Source organism: Varanus komodoensis, unplaced genomic scaffold, assembly GCF_004798865.1.
Source record: "Varanus komodoensis strain SLA01 unplaced genomic scaffold, ASM479886v1 scaffold24, whole genome shotgun sequence".
Taxonomy (NCBI): Eukaryota; Metazoa; Chordata; class Lepidosauria; order Squamata; family Varanidae; genus Varanus; species Varanus komodoensis.
The window spans coordinates 6,324,296-6,350,148 of record NW_025335641.1 but is presented as its reverse complement, the minus strand read 5'-3'; the positions used below and the strand labels follow the sequence as shown (position 1 = coordinate 6,350,148).

Here is a 25,853-nt window from a genome sequence, read left to right as displayed (position 1 = left end):
CTAGACTGTACCCGCACTGGGTTTGACACTCACCCGGAAAAAATGATGCTTTTTGACATCTTCGGCATCTTTCTCACCAGCACCAAGACGTCGTTCTGGATTTCTCCTCAGAAGCTGTCAACAATATAAAGAACTTACACAGTTAGCCTACATGAGAACCATGTTCTTTGTATCAGTTACTTCAGCGCTATCCAGTGTAATAGCTGAACATCAGTGAGAATGTAGGAAAGTACTATAAAAGCATTTTAAAGTGACTGTAAAAATTATCTATGACATCCACTGCTGCCCTGCTACAAAATTTTAAGTTCTAGTGGTCTCTTTGTCATGGGCATGTATACGTGGCGGCATCTTTTTCTGGTGCATCAATTAAAGAAAAGTCACCTGGCTCACAAGTGGTGCTAATCCTGCAGTTGCACAGAAGCCACACCTGGAGCAGTTCTACCCAGCAGAAGCAGGACTCTTCATGTGGAGGCTTTGGAGTTACAAGGCATACTTCCATTTGACACCTAAGCTCATGGCATTCAGCTGCCTTGAGTGCCATGTTTTGGCAGAAAGGTGAAGTACAACATAAAGAATATATATTTTTTTAACTTTAAAGCTCTAATACAGTATGATCCTTAGAAGAAGTCTTACCCTTCGCATTACTGAGATGGCTTCTGTAGAGAGAAACCGTGGATATCTTACTTCATCATTTACAATACTGTCAAAAACCTCTTCTTCATCATCTCCTGGGAAGGGAGACTGTGGGAGAGGGGAGAAACCACATCTATGAATAATTTGCATAAATTACAATATTAATATATTTTTATGGAAGAATGTTTGCAATTAAGTAAGTCAAAGCACAGTGAGACACTAAGAGGGCAGGATCCTGCATTCAGCAACAACTGTCCAAATGGGCATCTTTTCTGAACCTTCTGTAGATGGATAAAGAAATACTTGTACATTTTGCAAAGCTTACCTCACCAACCAGCATTTCATAGATGAGCACGCCAAGCCCCCACCAGTCTACAGCTCTGGTATAGGATGTTTCTGTCAAGACTTCTGGGGCAAGGAATTCTGGAGTGCCACAGAATGTACTGGTTCTGTCACCAAATCCCATTCCTGCAACAATTGCACAAATTCTAAAAACAGAACGTAATTCCCTTTCATCTCTATGTTCTAGTAAACAGCTTGTTTTTAACAGTGCAAGAGTATTAAAACTATGTGGTTATTATATGAAGAATGAATGAGGTAGTGACTTCAAATATAAAATGCTGTGTTGTGCTGTATCTCTATGAATTTCCTTCTCATAAAAATGATCTCAACTTGAAAAGTTGACTTAAGGTGAACAACTTTTTTTTTAAAAGTTGATTAAAACTTTAAATACCACCACATATCTGCTACTCAGGCAGTTATTTACTTCAGGTGTTACTATGCTGTCATTTTTAAAAACCAAACTTGCAGACAATCAGGAAATTTGAATTTAGTAAAGCCTCAAATTATATTCAATTTATTCAACACTGTTATCTGAGCAAATGATAGGCATTTCATTTTGCCTCCAAAATAGGTCAAATTGACTTATGTGATCCTCTAGATTTAAGTTTTCTTAGATACAGTGCAACCAAGATATAAATACATCAACCTTTCACAAAGCTAACAGCTTAATACTATTTACATATGCCAGACAGAATTTTTTTTTTTTTACAGAACAACTTAAAGGTAAGGGGACAACATGCAAGCTGTGCCAAATTTTACAGAATGGCAAAAGTGAGCAACTATTCAAGAATATTTTTATTACTAACAACTATTCTGCTTGTATACAGAGGGCACAGGAATTTTGCCACACATACTTTTTGCAGAAGTTTTCATTTTTTAAAGAAAAAATATGGTTGTAAGTCGGAAAAATATGATTTCAAAAGTACATTTAGTTCTACAAGGTTAGTTTTATATCTGGATATCAGGAAACATGTTGTACTCTGGTACTTGCACTTAACATGTGTCCAAAATTATGAAGTGTGATGAGTTTATTTAGCATGTTTCATATATCATTCTAAATTACTTGGAAATTAAGTTCCAAACCATCCCGTCTCTAGTTACAAGTATTTTAAAGGAACAGATTCCCACCACCTACTCTCTTCATGATGGAGTGTGCATTATACACTCTGTCATCCCTACCATAACCAAGACTAAAACATAAAAACTCTGATACAATGAAATGTTATGAAGACCAAGCTCTGAGGAAATACTATCATTCTTGCACAGTTAAGTAGACTGACAAGGTAAGGCATGTGTGGCATGTTCAAGGCACTGTGCTGTATTTTTAACTGAAACTACTCAGGAAATCATCGTTTCCCTTGTCTCTAGCGATCCATAAAAGCAGTTCCCATGAGGGTCACCATAACTATTCCTTCCTGCTCTGCCCCTTTTCTCTCACTCAATTGAATAAGATGAAGATTGGGCAGGGTTTAAAGTAGTCTGAAAGTAATTAACAACAATCCTGAAATATGGAGATATAACATGATTCCAATATATTTACTCTGTAAAAATAACACCCTTTTAACTAACAAAGGTGTATGTAGTTATTATTTATTAATCGTATGCACGTTTAGGCAGAAAAAAGTCTGTCAATTCCCAATGATTCTTGGCCAGACATACTGCACAGGGAATTCCAGAAACTGAAGGACTTTTGCTGTCTAAACACAAATAGAACTTCACCCTAAGACGCACCATTCAGAAGAAAATGACAGCATCCACCAACAGATTAAAACTGTTCGAGCGGCAAATCATTTTAGATGTGACACGTATGCCTAAATATGTTTTTGTAAACCATCTTAAAATTTCACTGATAGATTAGGCAGCATATAAATGTTTTAAATAAAAACAAACAAGTTGACTAAAGCAGTCTTTGTCTGAAAAGTAGGCCCAAAGCAAGACTGAAATGGATTTAGATAATCCGCCCTATCCGGAAATACCTAGAAGCTGAGACACTACCATAAGCTACAGTACCTTGCCCAAGAATGGAATACTGGAGAGTTACCTCAGTGTCACTGATTGAATGGATCTACTCTAAGCATGAATAAGGTTGGCTCCAACCCACCAAGAGAGAGAGAGAGAGAGAGGGAGGACAAAAAAGGATCATGCAAGGAATGCCTTCATATTTCTCTCACAGTAGCAGTTAAAAATATTATCAAAAGTAAGCATTTTTAAAATATTAATGGTGTTTTCTAAAATAATTGAGGTTGTCATTTATGACAGTGGGCATGAAAGCATACTCAATCGCCCGGTTCATACATATGGACAACCCATTGGTTATTTAAGCCAGGAGCTGTCAGGGATGCCCTGCCTGCTCACTACTGCTTTGCACCAAGTTTCTCAAACAATGGAGAGATGCCTTGTTAAGTTGTTTTAAGTTGAGCGGCAAACAATCCAGAGTCTAATTCAGCGGTCCTCAAACTTTTTCAATAGGGGGCCAGTTGAAAGGCTGACGTGACAGGCCAGTGAGGTGGGGGTGCCTAAGAGTGCGGGCCAGTGAGGTGCCATTGGGCACGTGCGAGGTGGCACTGGGCACGCATGGCAGTGGCTCACTCGCTTGGAGATCTCCCAGCGAGTCCAAAGCCACGTCTGAGCGAGCAAGCCGCCAGCTCCCCGCCTGCACTGTGAGGCAGCGGCAAGCCCGCATGTAAGGGAGGCTGGCGTCGGCTTACTTGCTCGGAGACCAACTCCAAGTGAGCAAGCCACCAATGGCCATGGCGGGCCGAATCCGTCCCGTGGCCCTAGTTTGAGGACCCATGGTCTAATTCAATAGTTTTGTTGTATAGTGAAAACTTGAGTTGGTTGTCTTTCAACAATACAGAGTTCTGTGTTTACATGTCACATCAAACAACCCAGAAACGATGTGTTAATATTACTGTTGATGAAACCAGTTGCAAAGTAGAAGCAGTGAGCACACATGGTCCAGCTTGCTTTAGACACCCCATCAATTCATGGGTTAAACAACCCATGATAGGTGTAAATTAGGTCAATGTACTATAGACTAACCCAATATAAGCTCCAGAAGGAGATCTACAAAATTCAGAATTTACTTTCTTGCAAATGTACACAGGATTGTAGTTTTTGTAGAACAGATAGGAAACATAATTGAAATACGGATATCTCACCTTTTTTTCCCAACACAAAATTACTCATTTTATAAAAATTAAACTTCTTGACCCATTATGAGAGTCCTAAAGGAATGTCTCACATGCCAAAAATATAATTTGTTATGACTCTTGAATAAGAAATAAAATTCAAAGTATAGCCTTTCCAAATCCTTTGGAGAGAAAAACTCAGTTCTCTAGCTCATAACGTCATGTGAGAAGTAGATAGCTTAGCCTATGAAAACTCATGCCACAAAAAGTTATAAAGTTATACAATTTATAAAGATGCCAAAGGACTCTGGCTTCTTAAAAGGCCTGATTATTTAAAAAACATAAGCAATTAAACCGTTTCAACACATTAACATTTTCCTCTTGTTAGCTAAATGCACATACTGGCCACATTGTAGATTTTGTACAAGAAAATATTAATGGACTTCAATATCTGAATTTTAATAATAATTTAAAACTGGAATATAGGAGAAGGACCTGGGCCTAAAAAATTTAGAAAGGGAAAAAGTTATGTTGCTCACCTCTATCTCATGTTCATCAGCCTCAAGAATGGATCCTGCCAGTATTTCAGCACATAATTCTAGAAGGCTCTGAATGCTGTGCTGTGCAGGCACAGGGCCCATATGTGGGACTGCACGGAGCCCATAATGAACTAGTAAAAATATTTACTATTTTCTTGAATATAATGTAACCTCAGTGTGACTAAAACTGATAAATGTTGAAAAACCATATATATGCATATATATGGATATATATAAAAAGCATTCATATGTATACATATGTATACATATATACATATTACATATATGTATGTATGTATGTGACTACAAAAGCCATTCTTTCTGTCACACATGGGATAAAGTCACTGATCAGAGATTTCTTGGCTCTTTCATGTCCCCTGCCCCACCTCTTCAACCTTTGCTCTGTTCACTGAGCATCTTGAAGCTTGGCAGAGTTGCTTTATGAAACACCTAACTCTCACCTCCTTCCTCCACGTGGCAACATACAAAGCATACGGAAGAGAATGTGATTTGCAACTCACAGTGAGCCCAGCGGTAAGAGCAGGCGGAAAAGGGGTGGTGTGGAAGAGCGATACTGTTGACCTGGAGCAGTAATTGTAAGAGCGAGCTGCAAAGTTCTGCCATTTCCATAAAACACTAACTACTCTTATAAGCCATGTAGAACTGCTTTTGAAAAAGCTTACCCTCCTTGCAGAGACCAAAGTCAGCTATTTTCACAAAACCTTCTGTATCCAGCAACAAGTTGTCTAGCTTTAAATCTCTACAAAAATAAATTAAAAGCAATGCATTATGCTTACAGTGTGAACCAAGCTTTCCCTAAAAGCAAGGAAAGGAAACTTTTTGCATTAATCTGAACAACCACAGTACATTAGCCAATCAAGTGCAAGCAGCACAATACGCAGTGAAACAGAAATATAAATCTTATGAATACATACCTATACACTATCTTGTGCTCATGTAAATACTGCAGTCCAAGAACCACACAAGCAGCATAAAATCTGTTTAAAGAGAAATGCAGTATGTCAGTTCTCATCTCTCTCAGTTTTTTTATACTTATGCAAAGGGTAACTGTTGAAGATAACAACTTATACCAGTACCACAAAAATGTCTCTTCCTATTACTTTATTTTGAATACAGATGTACAAGGTTTGACTGAAAAAAGGTGCATGGCTCAGTAGCAGAGCATTTGCTTTGCATGCAAAAGGTACTAAATTCCATCTTTGCATCTCCAGTTACAAGGCTCAGGTAGCAACGCGTGAGAAAGGCCTCATCTGCCTGAGTTGCTGGACAGCTACTGCCTAAATTCAAGCTAGGGCTAACTGCAGTTCCCTCATAGCAAGACGTGAGACATGAGGTTCCTCCCAATCCAGCCAGTTAACAGGGAGCCAGTGTTGGTCTACATTCATCCTTAAAATGTAATTGCTCGTGAAGAATACACCAAAATCACAAAATGTTGCAAGTGGTAAGCGTCCATCTGGTCCATATCAGAGCTGGGGACTTACACTGCTCTTGGTTCAGAAAAGACGTCTGTGTGTATGTGCATCATGAGATCCCCGCCAGCGGCATACTCCATTACAAAGCACACATGATCTTTGGTTTGGAAACAGGCAAAAAGGTTCACCAGAAAGGGATGCCTTACGCTGTTCACAGTTTCAAAAATTCGTTTTTCACACATGAGACTGAAAACAGAAATGTTTTAAAGTCAATTATATTGTGGTCTAAACTACTTCAATGCACTAGAGCAAGCGTGGCCCCCACCCAAAGCGCCTAACTATCAATTCCTATACAAGTTTACAAACGGGAAAGCACTGCTGCCAAAAAAAACCTTTCCAAAAGCAGGTCCTTCTGAGTTATTTCCACCAAGTTTATTTACATGGCAGGCAACCACATTTATCCAGTAACTACAATTTTAGTTAAACTACTGGCCATTCCAACTCCTAATATAAATTACTGTGCACTAATGTAAACTACTCTTACAGAATGGCACCAGCACCATTTAACCTCACTGACACTGGGGTAGAGTCAGGATGGGTAAGGGTACTACCCCTAACTTAAGAGGTATGGGGTTGATTCTTTGTACATAGATTTGCAAAGGAACAATGCAATTAAGGGCTTTTTCTCAACTCTGTTTATTTTATAACCTTTTTACTGTGCAGAAGAGGCATATGATTTCTGCAGAGACAAATTCAGAGTTTTGAGAATTGTAAAACCAAGCATCTGTAATAATATCTTCTAGACAGAAATAGTGCCCAGTAATCCTACAGAAACCTCTGGAAGAACATGACACTGTGAATGGATTAATGTAATTAATTTACCAAAAAAAAAAAAAAAATTAAACACTGCTTGAATATATAGCCTCATGCTACATAATTAAAAACTAATCCTTATTTCATGATGAATAAACTTTGGACTATAATTTATCTTAGAAAGAAAACTATATTTTCCTCAGAAAGCATTTTATTAAAAATATCCAATTCAAATAAAAGAACTGATTTAAATTTTAAAATATCAGATTTTTTATTTTTTTTAAAGAAATCATTGATTTTTATCAGTCCCGGACACAAGTGTAGCATATTGTAGCTGCCATCCTATATTTCCATGTAATTAAGTTCTATTACAAGTACTTACAGGTCGGCATGCTTGCTCTTAAGGATTAGGGAGTAAATTCTGAAATTCACTGGACTGGTGAATTTACAAAGAGCCAGTCAATTAGTCTCACCCACCAAGGAGACTTTTGAGTTCATGCTGTGAACAGCAGCATGTATGTATGTATGTATGTATGTACAATTTCTGTATGCCATTCCATCACATAGCCTCGGGACAGCTTACATAAAATAAACAAACATAATACAAATAGTACAAATAAAATCCAGATTCTCTCTGGCTGCAAATTAAAACCTATAGATGATATTAAAAGTTGTTAAAATATTGTTTAAATATAAAGGTCTTAGCCTGGCGCTGAAAAACAAATAATGATGGCGCCAGGCGGACCTCTCTGGGGAGCACATTTCATAGGTGGGGTGCCCCCACAGAGAAAGCACTCCTCTGGGTGCTCACCCTCCTAATATCTTTCATGGAGGGTTCCTGGAGGAGGGCCTCTGCTGCCGATCTCAGGAGGTGGGAGGGCAAATATGGAGGAAGTACCCACCTCCACTGCACAATGTATGGAAAACCAATTTTGAAATCATGTGGGTTTTAAGAGCAAGTTTGCAATAGGTTATGGTAGTCCCATTTTTTGAATGAAGAAAAAGGTAAGCAAACCAAGTGGGTAAGTGCCAGCCTTGGCCACTGCTAAAGTAACACTTTGCATCTTCATTCGGAACTTTTTGGCAATTTGGCAAAGATTTAATTACTTCAGACTTTCATACTGACCTGTCTACTTCATCACGAGCAACAATGTCTCCTTTCTTTAATGCTTTAATAGCAAACATTTCATTTGTATTTTTATACTCTGCCAAAAGAACCTGAAATACAAGACAATTGGCAAGTTTTTAATTGTATTTAGCATCAAAACACTTTGGATCAGATCCAGATGTAGTCACATTTAGAGCAGACTCAATGAAATCAATGGGGCTTATCTTAGTTACAACTGGTCCAACCCTTATTATTTTATGAATACTTTAAAGATATTTTAAAGCTGTTACAGACCAAGAACTCTGATTCTAAGAAATCACACATACCTTTCCAAAGTGACCCCTACCCAGTACAGCACAACATCGGAAATCTTGTAAACTAAATTGAAATCTTGGTTGAATTCTGAAATATAACAAATTAATAAGTAAATGAAAATTTCAAGTAAATATTGAGCTAGTGTTGTATATTGTCTTAAAACATAAAAGCCCTTACCTTCTATCTTCAGGCTCCCGTATTGTATATTCTATATCAGAGTTTGAAATTTGAGTCTCACAAATAATTTCTGGCTGAAGTTTGGGGACAAAATTATTTCTGTCATTTTCAAAATCAAATGTGTCTGTATCCTGTGAAATATGTAGAAGAAAAAAATTCTGAAGATGTAAAAAAATGAAAGTTACAAAAAAATGGAGAAGAGCATTCCATCTAAATGATTAATGCTAAAAAATCATCAGACTTGGAAGAACTATCTAATATTAACACTGCACCTCCAATTAGTTTTCTGCTGACCACAGGACCCACCACTAGTACAAGAGAAATCAGAGCTTCTGAAAGCAACCCCAGAAATGTTTGTTTCTCGAATGGAAGCGTTTCTACTCTTTCTGGTAGCTTTACATGGTGTTAGCTCCCAACTGCATTAGTAGTAAGTCCTGCTAGTACCACTAGATCCTGCCCTAGGACCATGGCATTCAGAATCTCAGGTTGAATGAAGCAGGCCTGAACTTAAGAGTCTTGCATGAAATTCTCATTCTTTCTCTCTCTCTGACTACGCTTCATTGCATTGTTTGGTATAAGACATACAACATATAAGAACTCAAGCAACTTTACATTTATCCCTATGCTATTCACATCAATAAAACAGAACAAAAAGTGTGAATGTTTCACCTATGCATAAAATTATTATTATGAGACTAAATTACCTTTCACTGTATGTATACAGCTAGCCTATATCACATGCTAAGACCTCTGGAGGCTCTGTTCAAAATACCCTCTTTAAAGGAGAAATCCAAAGAAGTGGAGCCTTCTCAGCACTGGCTCAAAAGCTCAGGAACGTTTTTCCACAGTCCAGCCTTACTGCTTTTCAAACAACTTCACAAGTCTTTGTTTAGAACCAAAATTTTTGTTGATTATGATGCTTACCACCAGTGTCTCTTTTTAACATACATCTAAATATGCTTCAAGTTATTTTATTATAGTGATATTTTCATATGGTGAAATACAGATTTCTAAATAAGGGAGGGTTGAAACTTGGTTGATGCTTAAGTACTGACTAGGCTGAGAGAAAATACTGGAAACATTAAATGTTATAATCCAAATATCTATTTAGCTAGTTCTGTGTAACCCAGAGTGTTCAAGAGCCTTCCCTCATACCACATCTGAAAGGACTTCTGAAATTGGGAGAAGCTGTAGAAGCACTCTTCCTGGTATCTCCTCACTGGTCTGCTGGTCAAGTTGCAAAAAATCAAGAGCTCTCCCTGGTCAACTTCAATCTTGAGATAAGTTTTTCGATTCTAGCCCAAGTATCTATATTTTCAATGGCACTGTGCTAAATGGTCACTTGGGCAGTCATTTAAAAGAAAAGCCATATTGCATTGCCAGATTCTCAAAAAGAAAATAATTATAACTATAACATTTCGGAGTGGAGCAAATTACACACAGAAAATCTCTGTAACAGCATGCTTTGAATAAAACAAATCAAGGATGAAATCTTTATGAACAGATGACTTTGAGAGACAACGTTTTTCAACAAATAAATTGTGCAATTGTTTTAAATATATTTTAGAAGTCTTGCCTGAGTGGGTGTAGACTGAACCTTCAGCTCAGGTGAAGGTTCATTTACTTCTCCAAGGGAAGAGGCACGCGGTGGAGTATGTGAAGGTTGAGGTTCAAGTTCAAATACCAATTTGCCCACAGGGGAGTCACTTAAAAGGAAGCAATTGACTTGGTAAGCACTGTGACAGTGGGGGAGAACATCAAAATGTTCTAAACACCACTTTACAAGTATCAGCTTTTAAACCAGCAAATACATCATGCGGCTTTCACCAAAGTATCACTGTGAAGCTTTGATTATACATCTTAGCCATTTACCTAGTTGGTGACCCTAATTCAGGAATGTGACTGTCAACTACTGGAACTGTAGCAGGCACCGAAGCTTGAGGGCTGAAGGTACCAGTATGGTTTACTGTAGGAATAGCTCTTCTCACCAGCCTTCCCCAGGTGGCTATATTAATATTCATTTGAGGAGCTCTGAGAAATGTTTTGCCTGTGGATAAAGAAAACAGAGCAAGTAATCTTTGGAGTTACCACCAAAAGCTATAATTTAATGAGAACTCATATTCATTAGTGCATTACCTGTGATGAATAAACTGTATGTCATATTCCATATTTTATACCCATTCTTGGTTAAAGAACAGGTTTCACAATTTAAAACAACATTTACAAACACAAAACAAAAATTGTACATGAAATTTGACATTAATATCAGTTTCCTGTTCAGTTAAGAGTGCAAGCTTATTTTTGTTTGTATAACACAGTTCATAAAGTCCTACTACCTTGCTGCTTGGAGAAAATTTTCTTTTGTCTTTGAAGTTTTGGTCTTCTTTCAATAACAGGATTAAAAAATGTGACCTGTAATTTGGACAAGAGGAACTAAGTTTATTAAGTTTCAAAATAATACATTTTGGAAATTATTCACACCATCTGATAACATTCTAAAAATATATGTACTGACCTCTGCAAATAGAGTACCCTGGGGTTCAAGATAGAGACACATTCCATGCCGCTGGTTATCTAAGAAGTCTTCTAGTCTCAAAAATTTCACTGCACACAGGGATCTCCAATCACGCCAATACACAGAAATTTCTAATTCACGTGACTGAGGGGAGATGAGAATTAGAAAAATATTTAATGACAGCAGTTGTGACATTTCTAATGACTCAACTGGTGACAAGTGATATCCAATGCCCCCTATGCCAACAGCAACCATCACTGGCACAAGGAGTAGATAATACAGGATGTCCCAAAAAATTTGATAGTATTTAAGTAACTACATGTCCTAGACCTAGGCAAATGAAATTAAATAGGCTTCATGTTGAACAATAAAAGATTTATTTATCAAAATTCAAACAAGAGATTCACAGGAATGTAGATTTTATAACCTATTTCACAAAGCTTCACAAATGTTCAATATGTGCACCGCCTGTGACACGACACACGTCAAGTCGGTAGTCCACCTCCTGCCAAACATGTTGTAGCATGTCTTGCGTAACATTGTGTAACTAACATTAGTTTTTACACATTTTGTTAAAATTTGAGATCATTTGAATGAGAACTGGCTATGTTATTAGACTACAAAATTATGTCAATTTTTTGGGACATGCTGTATTTTTCTCAAACGACGGGAAACAAATATACTAACACAACATAGTCAAGGAAGACACTGCAGCAGCATGGAAAACTGCCCAATATTCCCATACCAGCAAAAGCCCATCTTTGAACAGGCACTGATTTCATACATTACTGGGCTAACTTGGAAGCTGCAAGTAATGCACAGACTGGTTCCTTTTCCTTCCACTTAGCTCATTCATAGTTAAGATGAAGAAGAAAACCCTAAACTACAAAGGTTTTTACAGGGCCTTCTGCAAACACAAGAATTAAATTTTGTGGCTATTTAAAACTGTTGCTATAAAAACACACATACAGAAATTCAATAACATTTATTTCAAAGCAAACCATTTCATGAAAGATGAGTCATAAATGTACATGATTTTACAAGGCAAAATACTACTTTACAGAACCATTTGAAACAGCCTCCATACAAGTAAAACCAGCACCACAAGAAGCTTAATCCCTGAAGAACCAATGGCACTTGGAACTAAGCACTTTATGATCCACAGCCTTAACGGTGGAGAAACGTAAACTAGTATGTGTGAATTTCAAAATCAACTGTGTATCTTATGATGCAGATAGAGAAAAAACATAACTTTAATTTTAAAAAGACCGATGCTTATACTGAGGGAGAGAGACAAAAAAGCAACGCTTCACTTTTACAATAATCTCTCTCTCTCTCTCTCTCTCTCTCTCTCCCCCCCTCCCCCCCCCATCACTAGATCCCACTGTGTAGGGCCCAGTTATTTCTTGTGATCACCTTGTCCTCAGACCATGTCCACTGTTTCCATTCACAAAGAATACATGCATTCCAGAAAACATTCAAAAATTAAATCATTAAGTTCCACTAATTTCAGAGTAAATTACATATACTCCTTTTGCCCTGAACTAAACACCACACTCATGCTTTTGGTGATTTTAGCTTAAATCTCATTTGAGATAAAAGTATTAGTTGAAATGCTAACCTCAAATCACACTGAAAAAAATTCAAATTTATTAACAATAAAATTTCTGAACATAATTTTCAGAATAAGAAGTATATATTTAACTTTGGAAGAATTCTTTTACATTGGCCAAGTATCAATTTCATTTCACTGTCACATACAAAGCAGCTGGCAGACTATGAAAACATCAAATTAGGTGGAGTGGGTTTATTTTGAGAACATTTGTTTGACAAGATACGAAACTTTATTTTCTTGCTCTTAATCTTCTTTCTGTCTCAGTTTCACAAAGGCCAATTTACAAATTTATCAAACAGAAGTTTTCTATCACCATGTATGCAAGCACACGCCATTCTTTAAATCAGTGTAGACATATTGCCAAAGTCTCTGCCAAACAGATGATCCACATTGTACAACACTTCCACTTCATTCCAAGGAGGACGTTAAAATTATCCACTTTCTTCATTTTCCAAATGGTGTAGTATTTATTTTTAACTAGAACATTACCCTGATCCTATGCAAATTCACTAAGAAGTAGCTTGCCCTGTGTTTGATGGAAATAACTTCCAGGTTTATGTAGAGACTGGAAACCCTGTTATGCAGTCAGAGATGAAATATTTTTCCCCATGAAGCCTACTTTCCCTTTTAACACAGGGTTACAAAACCTGATATTGAGAAAGAGGAATAAACCACTGATACTGGGAGTTTCGTTGCAAAAATAAAATAAAATAAAATAAAATAATAAACTTTTAAAAAGAAGAGAGGGCAAGGGAGAAGACCCTGCCTTAGGTGGGAGTTTTGTGCAAGTGGAATGCACTTTTATTTATGCTCTCCCATCCTGTTAAGTTATTCCTCAGCAGTTCCTGCCATTCTGCTTCAGAGGATCCTACAGTTCTCGGGAACAAATATTCAAGAGGTACAGTCTGTTACAGAAAGGACAGTAACAACATTTTACTATATGAAGAGAATTCATTCCATTCAAGGAACAGAAGATAGGATCCAAGTCAGGATCTTTCTATATACAGTCATATAAAAGCAAGTTACCAAGTCAGTAAAAACAATAAAGAGGTCCTTACTCTGTCTAGCTCCAGCGTAAATTTCTGATCCCATGACTGATTTGAAATAGGCTTCCAGCTGGTTTGATCAACCACGGTATTATCCAACTTCAAAACAGCACAGATTTCATCTGTAATTACCCAAACTCAGTTTAACATTTTAAGAGGTATTTTCAGGAATAACAACAACAATAGTCCTGCCAAACAGATTATATGAATGTAGTAAAACTCACCATACATGCATGAACTACAAGAATCATGGTCATTGTTAATTTAGGGTTATTTAAATTGCTTGATATCTTGGTTCACCTTATCCTTGTTAACTAGTAATCAGTAGTGGAGGTGAACTCCACAGTGGTTGCCCTTTCTCACTAAAAGAAAATCTAGGTTCCCCAGTTTGAAATGTTCAGACTATGATGAGTAGCCTCTCCCCCAGAAGCTGCCAGGGTCCTGAGGCAATGCTATATTCTGGGGTACAAGAACTAGTCCACTAGAACTGCCACCTAACTCTTTCCTCAACCAAGAGATAGGAAAAGTAGCAGGCTTACAAGTACAAAGGATCTTGCACGAAGATCCTTTTGTACTCCTAATTATATCACACACTAAGAGTTTGACATGGCACACACCAGGAGTGGCCAAAGTGTGGCTCAGGAGTGGCATGTGGCTCTTATTTATTTTGTGGCTTGCTACTCACACCCATGGGCACCTGTGGGAACCCACTTGCCACTCGCTGCTTGCCGCTGCCATTCACGGGTGTCCACTTGCCTCCCACTGCTGCCACCCATGAGCACCCGCTTACAACTCTCAAACATCTGACATTGACCATATGTGGCTCTTTTGTTGAGCAAGTCTGGCTAAGCCTTACACATACTCTGAAATCAGTTAGGAATTAATACATTTTATTTTCCGGTTGGATGGCTTTTCTAAATCTATTTTAGCCAAGTCCACTATTAACTAAAATGCCCCAAGCATGCATTTCCAACTCCCTTTTTAAGATTGAAATCTCTTACTGCTGCTGATTTGAAACTGCACTTTTCAAATTGCATAATAGCACAAATGTCCCTGGACTAAATAACAATAACAACAATAACAATACAACTCTAAATTACTTGGTCAAGGTCCCAGCCTGAATGGTTTAATATGCTTGAGTATATCCATGACAAAAAGGCACTACTATTAACCAAATTTCACACCTTTAACTCCACTAAGAAATTTCATGACAGTCTTAAGATCTTTTTTAAAAGTAAAAGACACTCAACTGGACAAATCATCTGTTTTCAGAAGGTTTCGGCTACTCCCACTTTTACTTTTGCTTGTTCGGCTCATGAAAGACGATCTGGCTTCACTTGGACTCCATCCAGGTAGTGTAATAGATGTGGCTTTTGATCGACCAGGGACATTCTCCAGAATATCTTGGCAACCCATGAGTCTAACCTCCAAAGTACCTAAGATGAGATCAGATTGCCTTGAGTCATGTTCCTAGCAAAGCACCAACTTCTGCAATACAAATTGTTCACGAACAGGAACAGCACCAATAACTGCTGAACATAAATGGAGGGTAGTATAAAAGCTCTTACATAGACATGCCTTATCTCGTTTTTAACCTCAGACAAAGTCTATAGATGTTAAGAACTGCTTCCTATACATTTGTACTGAAAAGGAGTACTTTCAAAAGGACGCATGGCACCAAGTCTGGTCCCTGACTCTTTACAGGTAACACATTTCAGAACATTATTCTTGCTTTGCAAAGCATGCGTTTGATCCTTTTGTTCATTAGGTTTCAGCACATACACAACTTAGAGGATTCCAACTTTACATATCCTATGCCTAAAGATGGTGCAATAATGCTAAGAGGTGGTCTTGGATATTTTATATACATTCACACATAAACACACACACATTCTGCTGTAAGTTCAACTTAAAAACTAAAGTCATTTTGGGAAACACAAGCTAACAGCTGTGCTAGTGCTTCTAATTTGCTTGTTTATTAAATAATTTAGTAAACAACATATTAGGAACAGAGTTTTTATTCAACACCTGTTTCAAGTTAGCAAGTAAAATCTGCAGGGATATATTTAAGATCTTCATTAAGCATATGAGATATCTTGGAATTTATTTTCTTTATGGAGAGCTGCAATTACAGATGCACGTACAGACTGTCAAGAGAAACTGCTGGACTATATAACCTCAACTTTCATAAGCCCTGTGCAGACATTTATTCTTGTGGAATACCAACTCTTAATTTCTTATGTTTAATTACTTTAATCTAGAAAACTCATTAGCACAAGTAAATAGGAGTTGCATTTTTATGTGCGCCTGCTATCTGAAATTCTCTGTTCATGTTATTAGCAAAGTCTTAATACTTTGTGGAAATCTTTATTTTAGCAAAACTTTTCATCACAAGTAAGTGGCATGGGATTAAGACTGCACTCTGCTTCCAATACTTTAGTCTAGTATTTGACCACTGAGAGCTTACAACTGTAAGATAAGGAATGAAGGTTCAAAAGTTTTCAAAACATTTTGGAAATTGGACCAAATATTCCCAAATACTGAATCCGAATCTACCAGTGGACAGAAAAACTTTGCAGGTCCTGTCAGTTGGTGCAAGGTGCAGGAGGAAAGAATTCTCTTGCTCACCAGATGTTGGAACAGTAAGTCCACAATAATGATTTCTTTTTTGAATCTCAGTATGAAAGTATTTGGGGGCTGCTGTGTAAGACCAGTATAACTTTCCTCTTACAAACATATGCCATAAAAAGAGCCTTACCTAACCTACTGAAGACACCAGTTAGACGTTTGAGGTTTGTGAGCAACTGAAATATTTACAATGATGCAATTACTATAAACAACCCCCTCACACACACTTCAAAGAAAACTGATTACACCCTTTAAGGAAATTACATTTAAGTAGCTAATGATTTTATGTCCTTTATATTCTAAGTCTATTCTCAATCTACAAAGACTGGAATATGCCCATGTATTTTACTGTGAAAAAAGAATGTCAATGTGCAAAGGCAAATAACACTAAAGCTATGGATATTACAGCAAACCTGTTAAAGCTGCTGGCTTGGATAGTGTACTGTACTGATTCTGTGTAGATAGCATGCTTTGCCGTGGACTCAGAGTTGGTGAAGAAACAAGTGAAAGTTCTTCTATGATAATACTGCTTTTGGGATGGTTTTTGGGGAGTTCATTCAGTCTTTGTTCTAATGAATACTTTAAGAGGTCGAGCTTCTGGCTTGATTCATTAAATCTTGCTTGAGCCTTGTTTAAGAAAAAGAAAGCAGTTAAGAAAATAACTTGAAATTTGAATTGACAAATTTTTATTTACTATGATAAATTTACCTCTGAGAGTGCTTTCCTGTCAGTCACTTTACCAGATCCAAGCAACTTCATAACATTTTTTGCTCCTTCTGCTACTGCATATTCTATCCTAAAATGATGCCGCAATTCCTCCATACGAAGCTCAAGTGGGCTTATCACAGGTTTTGCTACAGATGAAAATACACAGGAATTCTTTAGTACGCATTCAAATACTACTTGTCTTGATTCATATAATATGTGATGTTAAACAAATGAGCACAGGAGTAAGACAGTAGATGAACAACAGATACACCAATAGCCAAACCAGTTCAGCAAAGATGCTGAAGTGAAATATTGAGCTCTCATGGTCTGATAAAGAGAAGCTCATTACATTCTGTCCTCCTTTGTGACAGTGAAAGTAGCTGAGGTACAGCAAACTTTAGGCATACCTGGGGCCCTGAAATCTAGTAGCCCTTTGCCACTGTGCTAATTGTTAGTACAGCTGCAAACAATCAGCCCAGTTGCAAGAACCCTTGGATAGAAATGGTGTCATCAGTTCCACAGTGGAGACTGGATTGTTGCTGGGTCATCTCTAAACCCTGTGGTTGCCTGAGTTGCCAGAGCTGTGAAAAGATCTACCTTTTATAAAAAGCCACACAGAAAGCTTCTACCAGTTTAATCTTTTCAAGCATCCTGATAATGCACTTACCACATGCACTGACCCATTTGCATGAAAAGAACAGCAGGCCAATTATAAGCCCAGATAGGCTAACAATTACCAACATTTTAACAGTACTTATGCATGAGTCAGCACAAGTGATGACTAGAACACAGGCAAAGCTTGCACTGGTAAGGTTTTATCCTTTATCAGCCAAGTGAAGGTATAGTAAAGTATAGTATAGTACATTTTCCTGCATCCACATTTGATGGAACTGGAGAGGCATGAAACATTCTCACATTTTTGGGCTACCAGCAGTGGGGATTTTGTATTACTCAAAGAGAGTAAAAATAGTAACGGAGGACCACAAGTGGCCCAAGAGGCTAGTGTACATGCATGTTTGTCATGAGTATAGGAACCTGAATAATTAGTCTTCTAAGAATATCTCATTGTTTGAGCCACACTGCAGTACAAATGGCTACCCAGAGAAAGAGGTGAGGGGCTGACTGAACATATGATCTAGTCCTGTTAATGTCTTTCTTTAAAATTCCATGGACATTAGAATTGGAAAATAGTCAAGAGGCAAACAACAGTTTGGATAGTTCCTTTTTTCCCCTAATGCTTCACCATTATCAAAAGCCAATTCATTAGTCTGGACTGCTTGAAGAATCTGCATTCTTATAACTTCAATTTTTGTCTTGCTATCCTGAAGCATTTGTTGAGCAGTGGCAAGCAGCTTCCGGTCCTGAAAAAGAAATACGGAGTGAAGTGCACTTAAATTCCCAAGTGAGATCCAAGTAGTAGCAATCAGTACTATCTTTTCCAGAGCATAACTCTGCAGCAAATACACTTCTACTACTTTAACCATCCCTGCCCTTCTTACCATATTTTATCCTATTGACAGCATTTCCAGAAGACCGAGGAGCAGGTATATATTTAAAAGAAAACTACAATCCAACAACCAACTACACATAGCACTCAAGATACAGGACTGCTTTGATGCAAAAACAAAAAGGTCCATTACAGGAAGCAAAACCAACATGTTGCACTATTGTACTCTAACACATTGCTTATGATTAAAATGTGTCCTTGTACTGATTTATATGACATGTGAAACATATAAACATGCATGGTTGCAATTCCTATGAATTGTTACAGGCATTACCATTTCCAGAAATAAGTCACAACAGGATTTGCACCAGTGTGACATTTGCATTGTACACAGTGAAGAACACTGAAAACATTTATATTAATGAAACAAGCTAGAAAAGCTATTCTTGCACATATTGCACATACACAGTTTATGGGGGAAAGATGACAGTTTATGGGGAAAAGATGTCCTTTTAATATTTGAAGGTAATAGAAAGTAGCTTATAGGAAACAGCTTCCTTCCATGTTAGAAATGCTATAGTAAGATTAACAGTGTAATTTAACATGTATAACTGAAACAGTGCCTGGAACACTACTGAGTTTCACAAAGGTCAGTGAGCCATCAGGAAGCAATTCAAACTGCCAACTCCGAGTCTGCAATCCATTCAGTTCTCTTGTAGCAATCTGTATTCCTTTCGTTCTTCTAAACATATCATGAAGATTCCAAGTAATGGTTACTGATGTACATTATCCCTGAACTTGAGATATGACTTTTAGAGGGCAACACTGGGAATAGGAGAAGAGTGATTTACACTATAATCTTAGATGATCTTCAACTAGCCCGGCCCATCAAAACAAACAGGTACTCCCCTGACACAAATGCATATATACTACTGCCTTGTTCAGCAATAAAATGTGCAGAAACATCCAGAAATGTTTTAATGTCATATATTGATGTTCACACTGTATTTGTACAATGCCCTTTGCCACACTATCCAGCATGTCATCTTATAATATCAGTTATTAAACTGTAGCAGACAGACTCTGGTTTGCTTTCTTTTAACATTATAAGACATCCTATTGGGATCAAATATGAATTACCCTTCATGACCACACTAACTGACATGTTATTATTTACAGAGGTGGAATCTATTTTACTCTGTCCATCATGCCAAATTGAAAAACTTCCTATTTGCATGCAAGCTGAAAAGATGGAAGCATCTGGTTTCCTTCATAAGGTCTTACCTTTGATGACCCATTAGAGTACATATGGATCATATTCTCTGCTCCTTGTTTTACTTTCAGTTCTATATCCAACTGTTTTTTTAAGGCCATCAACCTGTTGCTAGTAGGAAAACGAGGATCACTGTTTGGTGTATCTGGTGTTCTTGGACAATCTGTGAATTACAAACAGATCAGCTATGTGATAAGTCAAAAAGCAATTTTCTAAATACATTTATTCTAAAATCACAAAGAAGGCCAAAGTATCAGGGTCAATATAATTTTCTTTTTCATTAGTCAATGATTACTAAGCATGGAATAACAGTTCAAAATTAACACTTTAGCCAAGATTACATTTGATCATAGAATTATAGAATAGTAAAGTAGGAAGGTGCCATGAAGGCCATCGGGTCCAACCCCTTGCTGTTGTACGACACCAAATCCACTCAGACAGCTGTCCAGTTTCTTTCTGAATGTCTACAGTGTAGGAAAGCTTACCACCTCTCTAGGCAATTGGTTCCACTGTCATGTTTGTTTATGTATATTATGTACATAATACGTAGCCAGTCTACATATTTATGTATTTGTGCGCCGCCTGTAACTGCCAAGGCTTTCCTAGGCAGCTTACAATACATAAAACATATTAACAAAATAAAACCAATTAAAACACTACCAATTAAAACATCTATGAAAGCAGTATAAAAAGGGTCACAGCATTCAGGCTAAGTCTTAAAACATTTCCTAAGAAGGTATGTCTTTGCCTGGTGCTGAAAGGAAAACAGACAGTGCCAGGTGAATTTCCCTAGAGAAGGAGTTCCAAAGATGGGGAGCAGCAGCGGGAAAGGCCCTTCGCCTAGTTGCCACCCCTCTCATCTCCCTGAAGGGTGGTTCTTGTGAGTTGATCTAAGGGGGTTGGTAGGTATATATGGGTGCAGACGGTACTTTAGAAAGCCGGGCCCCAAGCTGTTTAGGGCTTTATATGTCAATACAAGCACCCTGTATTGGGCCCAGGCCACAACTGGTAGCCAGTGGAACTGGTGTTACATGGGCCACTCTAGAAGTACCAGTCACCAACTGAGCAGCCTGATTCTGCACCAGTTGCAATTGCTGGACCATCTTCAAGGGCAGCCCCATGTAGAGAGCATTACAATAATCTATCTTGTAGCATGTGTAACTATCTTCAGGTTCCCATTGTCTAGGTAGGGGTGGAGCTGGAAAACCCACCACAGCTAGAAAAAGGTACTCCTAGACACTGAGTCCACCTGATATTCCATGGACAGACTGGGGTCCAAGAGCACCCCCAAACTGCGGTCCCTGTTCTTTAGGGTGAGTGTGACTCCATTCGGGACAGGGTAATGCCCTCCTAACCTATCAGAGGTCCACCCTACCAATAGTACCTCCATCTTATCAGGATTAAGCCTCAGTTTATTGACCCTCATCCGGTCCATTATTGACCTCAGGCCCCGGCTCAGGACAGCAATGGCCTCACCTGGATTAGATGAAAAAGAGAGATAGAGCTGAGTATTGTCAGCATACTGCTGACTCCTCAGCCCAAACCTCCAGATGACCTCTCTCAGAAGTTTCATGTAGATATTAAACAGCATGGGGGACAGTACGGAGCCCTGCGGAACCCCATGAGGCAACTGCAATGGGGTGGAGCAACTGTCTCCCAGCAACACCTTCTGGACCTGGTCAGCCAGGTAGGAGTGGAACCACTGCAAAGTGGTGCCTCCCACTCCTAACCCAGCCAGCCTGTCCAGAAGGACACCATGGTCAATGGTGTCAAAAGCCACTGAGAGGTCAAGGAGAACCAACAGAGTCACATTCCCCAGTCCCTCTCCCTGCACAGGTCATTATAAAGGGCAATCAAGGCTGTCTCCGTCACATACCAGGGCCTAAAACCAAATTTAAATGGATCCAGATAATCCGTATTCTCCAAGTGTGCCTGAAGCTGCCGAGCCACCATCCACTCCAACACCTTGTCCAAAAATTGGAAGGTTGGCAATGGGATGGTAGTTATCCAGTATCCCTAGACCCAGGTCTGACCCTTTTAGGAGTGGCCTAACTACTGCCTCCTTCAATGGGCCAGGGACCGCCCCCTCTCTCAATGAGGCGTTGACAACCTCCTGGACCCAGGGCCCAATCTTATCTACAGACCTTCCAACCAACCAAGTCGTGCATGAGTCAAACAGGCATATGGTTAATTGGACAGAGCCAAGCACCTTGTCCACATTCTCGGGTCACAACAACTGAAACTTATCCAATGATAAAACATAAAATGGTGCACTGTACACTTTCCAAGATTGATGTATACAAACAGTAGAGTCAAGCTCAAAGTGTTGAGCAAATTTGTCACAGCGAGCCATTGAGGGCTCTTCACAAGACTTCCTCCACTTGCACTCTAGCCATCTCCCCACAAGACCACCCGAAATAACTCAGCTGGATGGCAGTGTGAGGAAGCAATAGAGGAGGCAAGGAAATCACACTTGGCCTGCTTTGTTGCCACAGAATAGGCTCAATTGTGAGTTTATAAACGTGTTTGATCAGACTCTTCACAAGACTTCCTCCACTTGCACTCTAGCCATCTCCCTTCCTGCTTCATTGCTCTCAGCTCATTACTACACCAGGGTGCTGCATGGGCTCAGCGGGAGGGCAGAGGGTGCCTAGGTGAGATCGTGCTGATTGCCCAAGCCATTTCCCTATTCCATAGGGCAACCTGGGCATCAGCAGGAGCACCCACCATATCAGTCAGATAATCCTCCAGAGCCCTTTGGAAGCCTTCAGGGTCCATCATATTCCAGGGGGTGGATCTTTCTAATTGAACCTCCACTCTTGCAGAGGGGAAAAGGAAGTGACAACCTAAACTTGACCAGGTAATGGTCTGACCATGACAATGGGGTAGATGTTAGCCCTGCCCATACGGAACCACCATCCACCTGCTCTGTCCAGAAAACAAGGTCCAGAGCGTGGCCTTTCTCATGTGTTGGGCTGATGACATGCTGAGACAGCCCGATGGTTGTCAAGGTGGCCATGAAGTCCTCAGCTGCTCCAGATAAAGAGGCCTCAGCATGGAAATTGAAGTCCCCAAGGACTAACATCCTGGGGGACCTCGAAACTAGAACCGAGACCAACTCCATCAGCTGAGGCAGGGAGACTAATACAGTGCAGCAACAAAGTAGGCAAACAGTACATTAAAAGAATCCCCAATCTTTCTTGGGAGCTCAACTCTAGACGTTCACCCGAGCGGACAGGAAGCCTGGCAAGAGAGATCAAATCTTTACAAATTATTGCCAGCCTCCCTCTACTGCCAACCCTCTATTGCCAACCCCCCCCCCCTGTATTCTGTGCAGCATCAGGATATGAGGGGGCCCACCCTCCTTTCCCACCCAGGTTTCAGTAATGCACACCAGGTCAGCCTTCTTGTCCATGATTAAATCGTGAATGATGGCACTTTTATTACAGACTGACCTGGCATTAATTAACAGCACCAGGAGTCCCAAGGGCAGACTGATATGATTGCCCTGCATCCTCATGCTGGCGGGGAGGGCTAGAAGAGGGGACAGATATTAAGCATCTGCCAATGAGGCATCTGAAATTAGTAGGTCTGATATTAGGCATCTGAAAAGGCAGGTTGCTCACCTGTAACTCTTGTTCTTCGAGTGGCCATCTGTGCATTCACACATATGGGTGCTGCGCCTGCGCAGTGCCTGTGGCCAGAAAGATTTAAAGCTTAATGGTTTTGGTGGGAACTCTGCACCCCTCCCCCCCCACAGTATAAGAAGGTGGAGTGCCTGCCATTTCCTCAGTCTACTGGTGACCGAACATTCCCCCTGCCCCCCCACCGGGAGCGTTTATTGCAGGGAATCTGCTGAATACTAGGCATACACATACAAATAAATCCATACATTAAGAGAAAAAAACCACCTACGGATTCGCCATCAAAATAAATACAGTACTGAAGAAACCCAGTCACCGACACTGAGTGGGGCCGGCGGGTGGGTTGTGTGAATGCACAGATGGCCACTTGAAGAACGACAGTTACAGGTGAGCAACCTGCCTTTCTTCGTCGTGGCCTCTGTGCATCACACATATGGGTGACTAGCAAGCTTACCAAACCTGGAGGCAGGGCGGTGTCGTCATTGGAGAACAGAAGAAAGGACTGCCCGACCAAAGGAGCAATCATGTCTGGCATGCACATCAAGACGGCAATGTCTGGCAAAGGTGCAAGGAGTAATCCAAGTGGCAGCCTTGCATATGTCTTGGATCAGAATGCCAGCAGAAAAAGCAGAAGCTGCTGCTACTGCCCTCGTGGAGTGCCCTCCAGGTAAGTCTAATTTAGCAAGCTGATATGCCAGTTCGATGGTCTGTACAATCAATTTCGAAAGTCTTTGGGATCCAATAGGAGAGCCCTTGTCATGTTCTGAGTACTTGATGAAAAGCCGGTTAGTTTTGCGAAAAGATTCTGTGCGAGATCTGTAAAAGGCAAGGCAACGATGAATGTCAAGAGAGTGAAGCGATCGCTCTATCTGTGTAGATGGAGTAGGGAAGAAGGCTGGTAAGATAATGTCTTGATTGATATGGAAAGGGGTCACAACTTTCGGTAAGAATGCCGGATCGGTACGCAGGATGACCTTCTCTTTATGGAAGTTGAGATAAGGAGGGTCTATACGGAGTGCACTGGCCCTTCTAGCCAATGTGATAGCGACGAGAAAGGGAGTCTTCCAAGACAAGAGGCGCAAGTCAGTAGTCACCAAGGGCTCGAAAGGAGGTCTGGTGAGCGCATGCAAAACAACAGAAAGGCTCCAAATAGGAATAATTGGTCTAACTGGTGGTGGTTGTAGATTTTGCAGTCCTTTAAGGAATCAATGAATGAGGGTATGAGAGAATACTGAAGAACCTAACACATGGCCACGATAGTGGAAGATTGCAGCAGTGTAAACTCTGATAGATGAAGGTGTAAGTCTAGTCTGGTGTAGTGACAAGAGAAACTGAAGAATGTTTTCAATGGAGGCTGAGTGAGCAATAAAGCTATTAGATTCAGCAAAAGATGTAAAGAGCCTCCATTTAGCTACGTAAGATCGGCGGGTTGCAGATCTTAGTGCGGACTGGAGAATGAACTGAATATCAGGATGTAGAGTACTCGGATCCGATGGAGCATTTGTGGGTATCGCGAGAGAATGAGGAGCAGTATCCGGAAAGTGTCGGGCCAGTGTCAGAGCCACTGAAGCCACCAGTACCAAAGGAGCACCATGGTTCATCAAATGTGCCAGGCTGTCAGATTGAGTGAAGGAAGATCTGGGTGATGAACAGTCCCATTCTGCTGAATGATCAGATGAGGTATGAGAGGCAGTTGTCAAAAGGTGTTGCCAGACAGATGGAGAAGAGTAGGGAACCATGGTTGACGGGACCACCAGGGAGTGATGAGAATTCCCTGAGCGTTGTTGTAAGTGATCTTGGCAAGGGTTCTCGTTATAAGTGGTATCGGGGGGAACGCATAAAAGAACATGTTCACCCATGGTATCATTAGAGCGTCTCCTTTCGAACCCGGGCCGATGCCTGCACGGGAGCAGTAAATCTTGCACACCTTGTTCGTGTGAGTGGTGAACAGATCTATGTCTGGAGAGCCCCATGTCTGAAAGAGGTGATGGCAGATCTGACAATCTAGTTCCATTCATGGGTCGTCGACATATGCCTGCTGAGTGTGTCCGCCTCCTCGTTGTCAGTACAGGCGAGGTGAACGGTGAGGAGGGTAATCTCCCCTGGGATACACCAGTCCCACAACTGCACAGCCAGGTAAGCCAGGGAGGCAGACTTTGTTCCGCCTTGTTTGTTTATATAGAATACAGTCACAATGTTGTCGGAGGCAACCTGAACCATTTGTCCCTGAAGAGTGCCCTCGAATGACCGAAGGGCTTTCAAGACTGCGAGCAGTTCTAGGTAATTGATGTGTTTGGCGGTCTCTCGATAGTCCCAGGTGCCCTGAGTACGGAGTCTGGCACACAGGGCTCCCCACCCAGTGAGGGAGGCATCAGTGAACAGAGTCAGAGTTGGGTGAGGCGAACAGAACGGAATGCCGACAGACAGGTTGTTTTGTATAGTCCACCATGATAAGGTTTGGAGGACGGAGGTCGGAAGATGGAGAA

At 40.0% G+C, this 25,853-nt stretch overlaps 1 protein-coding gene across 2 annotated transcripts in view; it reads right to left on the bottom strand.

The window, feature by feature from the left end:
• Positions 1-25,853, bottom strand: part of PKN2 (protein kinase N2) — a 59,071-nt gene that overhangs the window by 2,785 nt on the left and 30,433 nt on the right. Inside the window, exons 3-21 of one of the 2 annotated variants that reach the window (XM_044432215.1) lie at positions 19,735-19,886; positions 18,247-18,364; positions 17,004-17,149; positions 16,709-16,922; positions 14,918-15,103; positions 13,680-13,789; positions 11,007-11,150; positions 10,828-10,903; positions 10,364-10,538; positions 10,068-10,197; positions 8,492-8,649; positions 8,326-8,401; positions 8,018-8,109; positions 6,148-6,324; positions 5,581-5,643; positions 5,329-5,405; positions 959-1,101; positions 634-741; positions 34-114 (exon numbers count right to left, since the gene is read on the bottom strand). In XM_044432215.1, the coding sequence (XP_044288150.1) occupies positions 34-114; positions 634-741; positions 959-1,101; positions 5,329-5,405; positions 5,581-5,643; positions 6,148-6,324; positions 8,018-8,109; positions 8,326-8,401; positions 8,492-8,649; positions 10,068-10,197; positions 10,364-10,538; positions 10,828-10,903; positions 11,007-11,150; positions 13,680-13,789; positions 14,918-15,103; positions 16,709-16,922; positions 17,004-17,149; positions 18,247-18,364; positions 19,735-19,886 (2,426 nt within the window). The remainder of the gene's footprint in view (positions 1-33; positions 115-633; positions 742-958; positions 1,102-5,328; positions 5,406-5,580; positions 5,644-6,147; positions 6,325-8,017; positions 8,110-8,325; positions 8,402-8,491; positions 8,650-10,067; positions 10,198-10,363; positions 10,539-10,827; positions 10,904-11,006; positions 11,151-13,679; positions 13,790-14,917; positions 15,104-16,708; positions 16,923-17,003; positions 17,150-18,246; positions 18,365-19,734; positions 19,887-25,853) is intronic. The other variant, XM_044432216.1, reaches the window with a different exon arrangement.